The sequence below is a fragment of the Clupea harengus genome, chromosome 3 (genome assembly GCF_900700415.2).
Source record: "Clupea harengus chromosome 3, Ch_v2.0.2, whole genome shotgun sequence".
Classification (NCBI taxonomy): domain Eukaryota; kingdom Metazoa; phylum Chordata; class Actinopteri; order Clupeiformes; family Clupeidae; genus Clupea; species Clupea harengus.
Window position 1 is genome coordinate 20,262,118 of NC_045154.1, and position 10,000 is coordinate 20,272,117.

At 55.5% G+C, this 10,000-nt stretch overlaps 1 protein-coding gene across 2 annotated transcripts in view; it reads right to left on the bottom strand.

The window, feature by feature from the left end:
- The window catches only part of znf423 (zinc finger protein 423), a 157,272-nt gene that overhangs the window by 78,421 nt on the left and 68,851 nt on the right, over positions 1 to 10,000 (bottom strand). For both annotated transcript variants that reach the window (XM_031564908.2, XM_031564907.2), the window contains exons 4-5: positions 1,624 to 5,258; positions 607 to 691 (exon numbers count right to left, since the gene is read on the bottom strand). In XM_031564908.2, the coding sequence (XP_031420768.1) occupies positions 607 to 691; positions 1,624 to 5,258 (3,720 nt within the window). The remainder of the gene's footprint in view (positions 1 to 606; positions 692 to 1,623; positions 5,259 to 10,000) is intronic.

A 10,000-nucleotide genomic window follows, 5' to 3' on the forward strand; every position in this document is an offset into this window, starting at 1 on the left:
AAATGGAAAGGAAAGAAGATTAAAAAAAGAGAAAAGAAAGAGATAAAGATATGAGAAGGTGAATAGTGTGAGTGCGTGCGCATGTGTGTGTGCGCATGTGTGCGCGTGTGTGTGTGTGTGTGTGTGTGTGTGTGTGTCAGCAGGCCGGCCGGTGGGCTGAAGAGTTAACGGAGCAGTCAGACCTGCAGCCGAGAGCTCAACCGTGCAGCCGAGTGTTAAACAATGGAACAGCTGTCGAGACCGGTGGCAGCGATTCCAGAAATAGAGCTGTTCATTTCACCTGTCTGTCTCACACCTGCGTGTGTGTGTGTGTGTGTGTGTGTGCGCGTGTGTGTGTGTGTGTGTGTGTGTGTGTGTGTGTGTGTGTGTGTGTGTGTGTGTGTGTGTGTGTGTGAGAGGGGGTGCATTACGAAGGGCAGGGAGCTGGGTCGGAACAGAGCGCACGCAGGAGACAGAGAGAAGTAACAGAGAGGAACGGCTGACAAACCAGCAGCCACCACCACCACCACCCCCCAACACACACACACACACACCCACCCCCACACACACACATACCCACACACACACATACACACACACTGGGAAGAAGAGCTGAAGTCGACTCACCGATCATGTGATTGGCGACGTGAATCTGGATCTCACGTTCCGTCTCGAAGGTCATCTGGCATTTGATGCACTGATACGTCTTCTTCTGCAAGGCGAGACACCGGCACAGGAAATTCAGTAAAAGCAAAAAGCTTTTTTTTATTCACTGCACACACACACACACACACACACACACACACACACACACACACACACACACACAGAGAAACTACACACTCACACTACACACTCAAACACACCGCAACATCTCTCTCTCCCTTCCTGTCTGCCTGCCTGTCTTTCTATCAAAGGAGGCATCGCAAGGGGAAAGTCTGGTTCTTTTCCTATCTGTAACACTGAGCTGAAACAAAAGCTCAGGTAAAGATTGAGCCTCCCTGGAAGTTCACTGTCAATATCTAGCCGAGCGCGGCGGCGGCAGTGGCGGCGGCCGCCCATCAGCCCAGCAGAAGGAGACTGCGCCGCGCCGCTGCCTCTCTGGGGACGCCCAGTAATGCAGGGCTGAATTCACACATGTTTTACCCTACCTGCCTAGGCAGCGCACACTGGGAGCTCAGCCCTCACACATCTCACTCAAAACACGGCTGGAAAATGCTTCCTGGCAGTGGCTGCTATTTTCAAGGGGAAATTGCATTAAAAACACAGATTCTCTCTCTCTCTCTCTCTCTCTCTCTCTCTCTCTGTCTTTCTTTCTTTCTCACACCAACACACACACACACACACATACACACACACTACTCACACAGCTGAAAAAGGAGTGGGTGAAAAACAAACTTGGCAAGAAAATATGAACACTTTCTAGAAATAAATAAAGATCAGCCGGAATAAAGCCAGAAGGAGTATTTACAGCAATCAGTGGTCTATTTCAACTTATTTAAGATAAAAACACATTGTTAGCATTAACAATATGAACAGTACTAGGACTGTAATAATACCTGCCAAAAACACCACCATTGCACACAACCACTGTACACCACAGCTACGTATCGGGTCACCAAGGGTCACCAAGGCGAGTCTTACTTTGGGGATGGGCGAGGCGTCGGTCACCTTCTTGGCCCCGCTGGTCTCGGGGCTCATCCTGGGGTGATCCACCTGCATGTGAGTCTCCAGGTCCTCCATGCTCTCAAACTTCACGGCGCACTCCGGGCAGCGCAGGCCTGTGGCGGCCGCCTTGTCTGCCGGGTCCTGAGGCGTGCTGCTGCCGCCGATGCCGCTGGGCGACTGCCCGTTGGTGCCGCGGCTCATGCACGCGCCGCACAGGCCGAAGGGCAGGCCGTTGACGTCCAGCTTGACCAGGTCCTGCTTGTTCTTGAACTCCTTCAGGCACAGCGCGCACTTGTAGAGCTTGTGCGCGCCCAGATGGCCGTTGGGGGAGGACGACGCCGATCCACCACCACCACCACCACCACCAACCATTCCAGCGCCCATACCGCCACCGGTGCCGGTAGTGTTGCCAGTGCCACCTAAACTCCCAGACGAGGAGAGCTTCTGCATGTGGAAGGTGCCGTGGATCTTGAGCTCCAGCGTGGAGGTGACCGTCTGCATGCAGACCACGCAGCGGAAGCCTGTGAGCGAGTTGCGCAGGTCCGGGTGCATCTGGCAGTGCTCGATGAACTCCTCCTCGCTCTGCAGCGGCATCTTGCAGATGCGGCAGGTGCCCGTGTCCAGGCTCTTGCTGTGGGTGACCTTGTGCTCGGTGAGCGTGAGCAGCGAGGGGAAGCGCTCGCCGCAGATGGGGCACATGTAGTGCTTGGCGGGGCCGCGGTGCGTCTGGGCGTGCTCGCGCAGGCCGCTCTCCGAGAAGAAGGTGCGCGAGCACACGTTGCACTTGTGGCTGCCCTTGATGAAGTCGGCCTTCTTCTTGCGCGAGCCGGCGTCGTCGTCGCCGGGCCGGATGTTGTGGTCGCGCAGCCGGTGGTTCTGCAGCAGCGCCTCCATGGTGTAGGCGGCGCCGCAGATGTCGCAGGCGTACATGGGCTCCGAGGCGTCCAGCTCGTCCTCTCCGCCGCTGGCCTCGTGGCTGTTGACCGTGTCCGGCTGCTTCAGCAGCATGTTCTGCAGGTCGGCCTGCTCTGCCGCCACGGTCGTCCCGCTCGCGCCTCCTCCTCCTCCTCCTCCTCCTCCGCCCGACCCTCCTCCTCCTCCTCCTCCTCGCTTAGAGCTCTGCGACACGCCGTTGGGCGTGCCGTTCTGGCTGCTGCCGTTGCCGTGAGCGCTCTCGAAGACGCAGTGCTTCTCGCGCAAGTGCCTCTCGAGAAGCACGATGGCGTGGAAGGCCTTGCCGCAGAAGCGGCAGTTGTACTTCTTGCTGTGCGTGGTGATGTGGCACTGCAGCTCCACCTCGGTGCAGAAGGTCTCGCCGCAGAAGATGCACTTGCGGGCCTTGCCGCCCACGGTGTTGCTGGGCACGTTGCTGGCGTGTCCCAGGTGGCTGTGCTTGACGTGCAGCTGCAGGTCCGCCTCCTTGCGGAAGTCCCAGGCGCAGGCCGTGCAGCGGAACATCTTCTTCTCGTTGCTGTGCTTGACGGCCAGGTGCACCTGGATGGACACCTTGGAGTCGAAGACCTCCTGGCACAGCGTGCAGTGGTACAGCACGAAGGTGTGCATGTCCAGCAGGTGCTTCTGCAGGTCGTCCACCGAGGAGAACTGCTTGTCGCAGCTCTCGCACACATACTGCGTGGAGGTGGTGGTGTAGTGCACGGTCAGGTGCTGCAGAAGGGCCTCCTGGGATTCGAAGTCCTCTTTGTTGCACTGGGGGCAGGACTGCCGGCGCAGCAGCAGCTCCAGGTGGGACTTGAGGTGCGCCTGGAAGCCCTCGAAGCTGGCGAAGCGCAGGTCGCACTGATTGCAGGGGTAGTCGCCGTTGGCGCTGGCCGGGGTGGAGTCGCCGGCCGCCCTGTGACGCTTGGGCGAGGAGATCTCCACGTCGGACGAGGCCGGGCTCAGCTCGGCCACCTTCACCTTGCGCTTGTTGTTGGCCAGCGGGATGTTCTTGTGGTTCTCCTTGATGTGCTTGGTGAGCTTGAGCAGGGAGCCGAAGATGGGGGAGTTAGTGCAGTAGGGACACGAGTACACCTCCATGAAGGACTGCGACGGCTGCAGCACGGGCGACTCCATCTTGGCCACACCGCCGCCGCCTCCGCCCGCGTTGTTGCAGTGCGTCTGCTGGATGTGCTCGGTCAGCGAGGACTCGGTGAGAAAGCCCATGGAGCACTGGTTGCAGAAGAAGGCGTGGTTGCCCTCGAGCGTGGTGGAGCCGGCCATCATGCCCCCCGGCAGGCAGTGCGACACGCGGATGTGCTCCTGCAGCGAGTTGATGTCGGCGAACATGTCCGGGCAGTAGTTGCAGTGGAAGGCGGTGACGTTGCTGAACTGCAGGAGCGGGAGAGTGGAGGCGGCGGCGACGGCGGCTGCAGCGGCCGCCATGCTGCCCCCGCTGCCCCGGTGGGCTTTGCGCATGTGCTCGTTGAGGTTGTAGAGCGTGGGCAGCGTGTCCAGGCACAGCTGGCACGTGTGGCTCTGCTGCGGCTTGTCGGCGTGGATGGTCTTCAGGTGGATCTCCAGCACCGCCAGGCTGTTGAAGTCACGCTTGGAGCAGTACGGGCAGCTGTAGGTCACCTTGCCCGCCGCCGTGGACAACCACCCGACGACGTCGTCGGGGTCCGAGGAAGGCGCCAGCTTGCGACGGCTGGGCGCGGGCTTGAGGGTGGAGTCCGGGGTGGAGCCGCGCTCCAGGGAGGCGCTGGAGTCGGGCGTGGCGCTGCTCATGGAGGCCACGCTGCCCAGCATGGGGTCGGGGCTGACGCTGTGGATGCTGGAGTCGGGCTGCCGGTGGCTGTCCAGGTGGCAGTAGACGTCCTCCACGGAGGAGAAGTGCTCGGAGCACACGGGGCACTTGTGCTTGCGGTTGGCATGTTGGCGGTCGATGTGCGCCAGCAGCGTGCCCTCGTCACCGAAGATCTCCGGGCAGTGGATGCACTGCAGGTCGGCGCGGTCCGACAGCTGCGGGTGCCGCGTCACCACGTGCTTCTCCAGCTCGTCCGTCTGGCTGAACGTCTCCTCGCAGTAGTCGCACATGTAGAGGTCCTGATCGCAGTCCGCGCCGCCGTCCGAACCCCCCGAGCCGGCCGACCCGCCGGCCTTCCTGCCGCTCTGGTCCTTCAGGTCCTTGTGCTCCTTGTTCTTGCGGTGCGCCTGCATGTGGCTCTGCAGCGAGGAGGTGGAGGAGAAGCCGCGCTTGCAGACGCTGCACTTGAACGGCTTGCTGGAGCTGTGCGTCTTCAGGTGGATCTTGAGGTGGTCGCTGCGCGAGAAGGCCGCCTCGCACTCCTGGCAGCTGTACTTCTTGTCGCCGGTGTGCAGCTTGACGTGGCGGTCGCGGCTGCGCTTGTGCTTGAAGAGGCGGCTGCAGAAGGTGCACTTGAAGGGCAGCTTGTCGCTGTGGATCTGCTCGTGCCGCTTCAGGTAGCTCAGGCGGCTGAAGGACTTGTCGCAGAACTGGCACGGGTACGGAAGGCCCGAGCCGCCCTCCTCTTCGCCGCACGTGCCCATGCCCAGGTCGCAGCAGCCGTCGCCCAGCATCTGCGAGGGCGACGCCACGTCTTTGCTGGAGGGGGAGGAGGGCACCCAGGAGAGCCCGGGGTCATCGTCGCCATCTGCAAAAGCACAAACACACACACACACACACACACAGAATTATAATGTTGGAAAGGCTAGGGAAACAGGGGACACAGAGGAGGCTCGCGCAAGAGCGAGGGACAGAGAGAGAGAGAAGGTATGAAAGAGAGAAAAAAATCTAAATAAGAGCAAAGGAACTAAAGACACCAAATCACAAGGGAGATGAAAAATAAGGGCAAAACGCTTCCGCTTTTCTTTCTTTTTTTTAAATCCCTGTTTTTTTTTTTCTCTCATTTCATTGTCCCTCTGCAGTCATCCTCTCATCCCCCCAAAGATTTGGATCTGGTTTTATCACATTTTCATTATGGCCAGCAGATTGAAAAGCTTCTCAGAAGCGATTAGTGGAAACTCAAACAGGAAGGTCTTCTTAATGGACAAACGCCTGCAAAATGAAACTAAGGATTACACCCATCTATATTTAATTTCTTTGTCTGAATATGATGCGGAGATGAAAAACAGCACCCATCCATCCCTCCATCCCTTCATCCACCCACCCCTCCATCCATCCATCCATCCATCCCTCCATCCCTTCATCCACCCACCCCTCCATCCATCCATCCATCCATCCATCCATCCATCCATCCATCCATCCATCACGTAAACACAAAGCTGGGTGCGTCAACCGCTGCCCTGATTTGTGCGATCTGAAGGGGCTTGACACAGTCCGAGCATCATCTATTTAGCATCTCAACGAGCCGCCTCGGCAGAGCAGGAGCAGGAGCAGGAGGAGGAGGAGGAGGAGCGGGAGGAAGAGAGGCAAGCTCATGACTTATTGAGCAGGAATGCTGCGAGCCCAGAGTCCCACTGAGGCGCAGACAAACACAGAATATTCTATCACAGCCTGTTTGTTTTTCCCTAATTCACTCGGTTTTATGGGAGAAAGAAACAGAGACAGAGAGAGAGAGAGAGGGGGGGGGGAGAGAGGGGGGGGGAGCCTCTGGTATTCTACGTTTCCAAATAAACCCTGTGTTTACAAGAATAAACCGTCTAAACTACTTGGTCTACATGAACCCAAAATCGTTTTGTGTTTTTGCCGAAATTGAGGCGAGATGGAGGGGAAGAGTGATTGTGTCTCACTCCAGGCGTATTTTGTCAGGCACGGGCCACCCTTAGGCTGCAAAGGATTGGGCATCAAACTCATTTCTCCAACTCATCATGGCCGCCCTGCCATCCCAGCCGGCGATGCGAAGAGATGGCGGCAGCGGCGGCGGCGACACTGGTGTATGAAGCGAGCCTCCCGAAACAGAGACGGCTCTTCTGAAACGTTAGCTTTAGCTACCGAGGGCAATTTGCGCCCGCCGCTATACCCCACCCACCCACCCCACACCACCTTGTTTCCGCTACATCTTCTGCAAAGTTGAGCACAGCAGATTTAGTGCAAAATAAATTCATGTGATGAATCGATTGGCTTGAAACTGTAGGTGCTGTGCAGGACAAATAAATCTCCACAGGGGGTTGTGGGGGGGGGGATTGTAAAACCATGAATTATGAATTTGGCTCCAAGCAAGGAACAAATCCTACGCTGCGCAAAAGTAAAGAAGAGAGTGGAAGAAGAGGAGGAAAAAAAGAAGAAAAATAGAGATGTCACACAGAAATATGAAGAGAGAACGAGAGAAATAAGGAGAGAAGGCAGCGAGGAGAGGGGGATGAATGAGGAAGCCCTTGAAGGACACAGAGGACACCATTAATACAATAAATGATTAATATTAGCAGGAAACCAAAGCTGTTTTATACGCCTGTGTGTGTACGTCTGTGACATTCAGCAAAGCACACAGCTGAGCGGAACAGCATTTGTACACATTTGGGGAGTGTATATAGGGCTTTGTAGAGATGGGGAAGGCTCTCTCTCTGTCTGTGTCTCTCTCTGTCTGTGTCTCTGTGTGTCTCTCTCTCTCTGTGTCTCTCTCTCTTTCTCTCGGTGTCTCTCTCTCTCTCTCTGTCTCTCTCTCTCTCTGGGATTACAGGGCAAGCCTAAGCCGTAACGTACCAAAGGTTCAGGAGATGTATGTTTGGGTGTCTAAGCTGAGCCCCCCACACAGGGCAAAGCACCACCCCTCTTACAGACACACACACACACAGTCAAAACACACACAAAAAAGCTCCTTCTGAGCTTTTGTGTCCATGTCAGGATAAGAGTCATCCTGACCTAAAACCCTGAGCAGTGGGAGTGTGTGATGGTGTATGTGTTTGTTGGAAACGGTGTGTGTGTGTGTGTAGTGAGAGAGCGAGAGATTGGGGTGGCGGAGGCGGAGGCGGACGCTGAGGCTGGGGCAGTGGTGGCAGCGCCCTGAAAGAGCTGGAGAAGAAAGCCCATAAGGGTCTTAACTGTGCTGGATTCTCCTGCTGCACATTAAAGCCCTGGCCCCAAACAGCCCTGCCTCTAATCCCAGCCCTGTCGAGCAGAGGGTGTGTGTGTGTGTGTGTGTGTGTGTGTGTGTGTGTGTGTGTGTGTGTGTGTTTGACAGGTATGGCACCCTGCTATGACTCGAGCATGTACAGTACCTAAAAGCCGAAGGCACAAAGGAACACTTGCTGGAGCAAGAGGGAGGGAAGTGGAGAAGAAAAAAAATAGAAGCATGTTTAAAGAAGAAGGAAGGGAAAAAAAAGAGTGAGAGAGAAAATCCGGGAACGTGGGAGAAAGAAGAGGAAGAAGAGAAGACAGAAGAGGAGGACATGGAATAAGACGACAAGGATGAAGGAGTGACAGAGAAAAGAGGAAGAAAGAGACAAGAATAAAGAAAGAAAGAAAAAAAAGAAGGCTGGCACATGTGGTCATTCTGGTGAATTATAAATCTATTAATGCTAATGCAATCCCTCTGACTGCGACAGAATGTGAGAAATCACTTTGGAGAAAGAGGGAGATTATAGTCATTAAATAGCCTTAATCCTCAGAAGTGTGGCTGTCGGAAAATGGAAGATCACATGGCTTTTAGAGGGCTTTTGTCATCCGTCCACCAGGGGACTTGGCTAGTGTGCCAAACAGGGGAAGAAATTTCAATGAAAAGTTAAATTAGAAAAGAAACAGACAGAGAGAGAGAGAGAGAGCGAGAGAGCGAGAGAGCGAGAGAGAGAGAGAGAGAGAGAGAGAGAGAGAGAGAGAGAGGGGGGGGGAGAACAAGGGCAGGGGAACTAGAGAAGAGACGGAAGGAGAGGAGGAGAGGAAGAGGAAAAAAAAGAGCAAGAGTGAGCCTGGAACGGGCACACAAAACACACGCCTCACACACCCCTACCCCACCCCGCTGCATCACACACACACACACACACACACACACACACACTCTTCTCTTTCCCGCATTCCGTCCTGATGGCCTCTCCTAATTCTTCTTTTTCCCTCCCTTTATTCTTCCTCGCCTTCGTTTCTCTCGTCCTCCTCTCTGCTCCTACCCCTCCATCCTTCCCTCTTCTCCTCCTCCTCCACCACCCCCTCCATCTCTTTCATGTGGTGACTCATTACTGAATTAACAGCCTGTTCTCATGGTTGCCCCCGGCGATGGCCTTCACCTCCCTGCCCTGTCCCAGGTGGAGAGTTTGGGGGGGGTTGGTGGTTTTAAGGGGGGGGCTGGAGCAGGCCAGGGTGGGCCTGGCAGACGGGCGCGCTCTGAAGTTCTGGGGCCGCCACCGACGGGCTCCGGTAATTGGGGCCGCCGTGGCTGAAACACATGGCCACAGAGGGGACTGCCGGCCGTACGCACCTGAGCGAGGGAAACTTTCTCAGAGGAAACTCTGTGCTGGCGTCCACACACACACACACACACACACACACACAGACACAGACACAGACACAGAGGCATGGGGATGGTGTGGGGCCACAGTCACGCCGGGTCCCTTCTAATAGGGCTGGACAAACGCGTGCCCATGCCGGGGCGGCAACATGGCCAAACGCCGTAATGAAGACACGCTCAGTCTGGAGCCGGGACGCTGCCCACTTCTGACACAGAGGAAGGAGAGAGAGAGTGATGAAAACACAAAAGATAAAGAGGAGAGAGAGAATAGAGGGAGGTGGAGAGAAAGAGAAAGGAGAGAGGGAGAGATTGTTGATGATGACAGAGCCACCGTAGTGCTTTTGTGGTCGACCCTCTGAAGCCAAGACGGCGGCCAAGTAAAGAGAGCCATAGACACGATGCCACGCGCCTTCATTAGAGCACACCACATACAGGACACACACACACACACACACACACACACACAAACAGCCAGGGACGTGTCGCGCCTTCATTAGAGCACACGACATACAGGACACACACACACACACACACACACACACACACACACACACACACACACACAGCCAGAGACGCACCACGCCTTCATTAGTGCCCGCGACATACGGGACGCCTGCGCTCAACACATGCAACATGCTGCTGCTGGCCTTCTGGAACTGCACATGACCATACACACACGCACGCGCACACACTCTCTCACAAATATGTGTACACACACACACACACACACAATCCTACAAACAAATACACACTCACAAAATCTCATACAGACATGCAAACGTACAAACATACAAACAGGTAGAAACACAAACACATACAAAAAAATGACCATATCATGACAAAACCAAGTACAGAAAAACTGTAACACACACACAGCCACACTACTTTTCACTTCATAAGCATACAGCCTCTTCAACAGCCCTCCGTTCACTTGCCATCATGAGTATTAATCTATTAAATCAACTGCTCAGATGTTAAACGAAATCTGCCCCGTATTC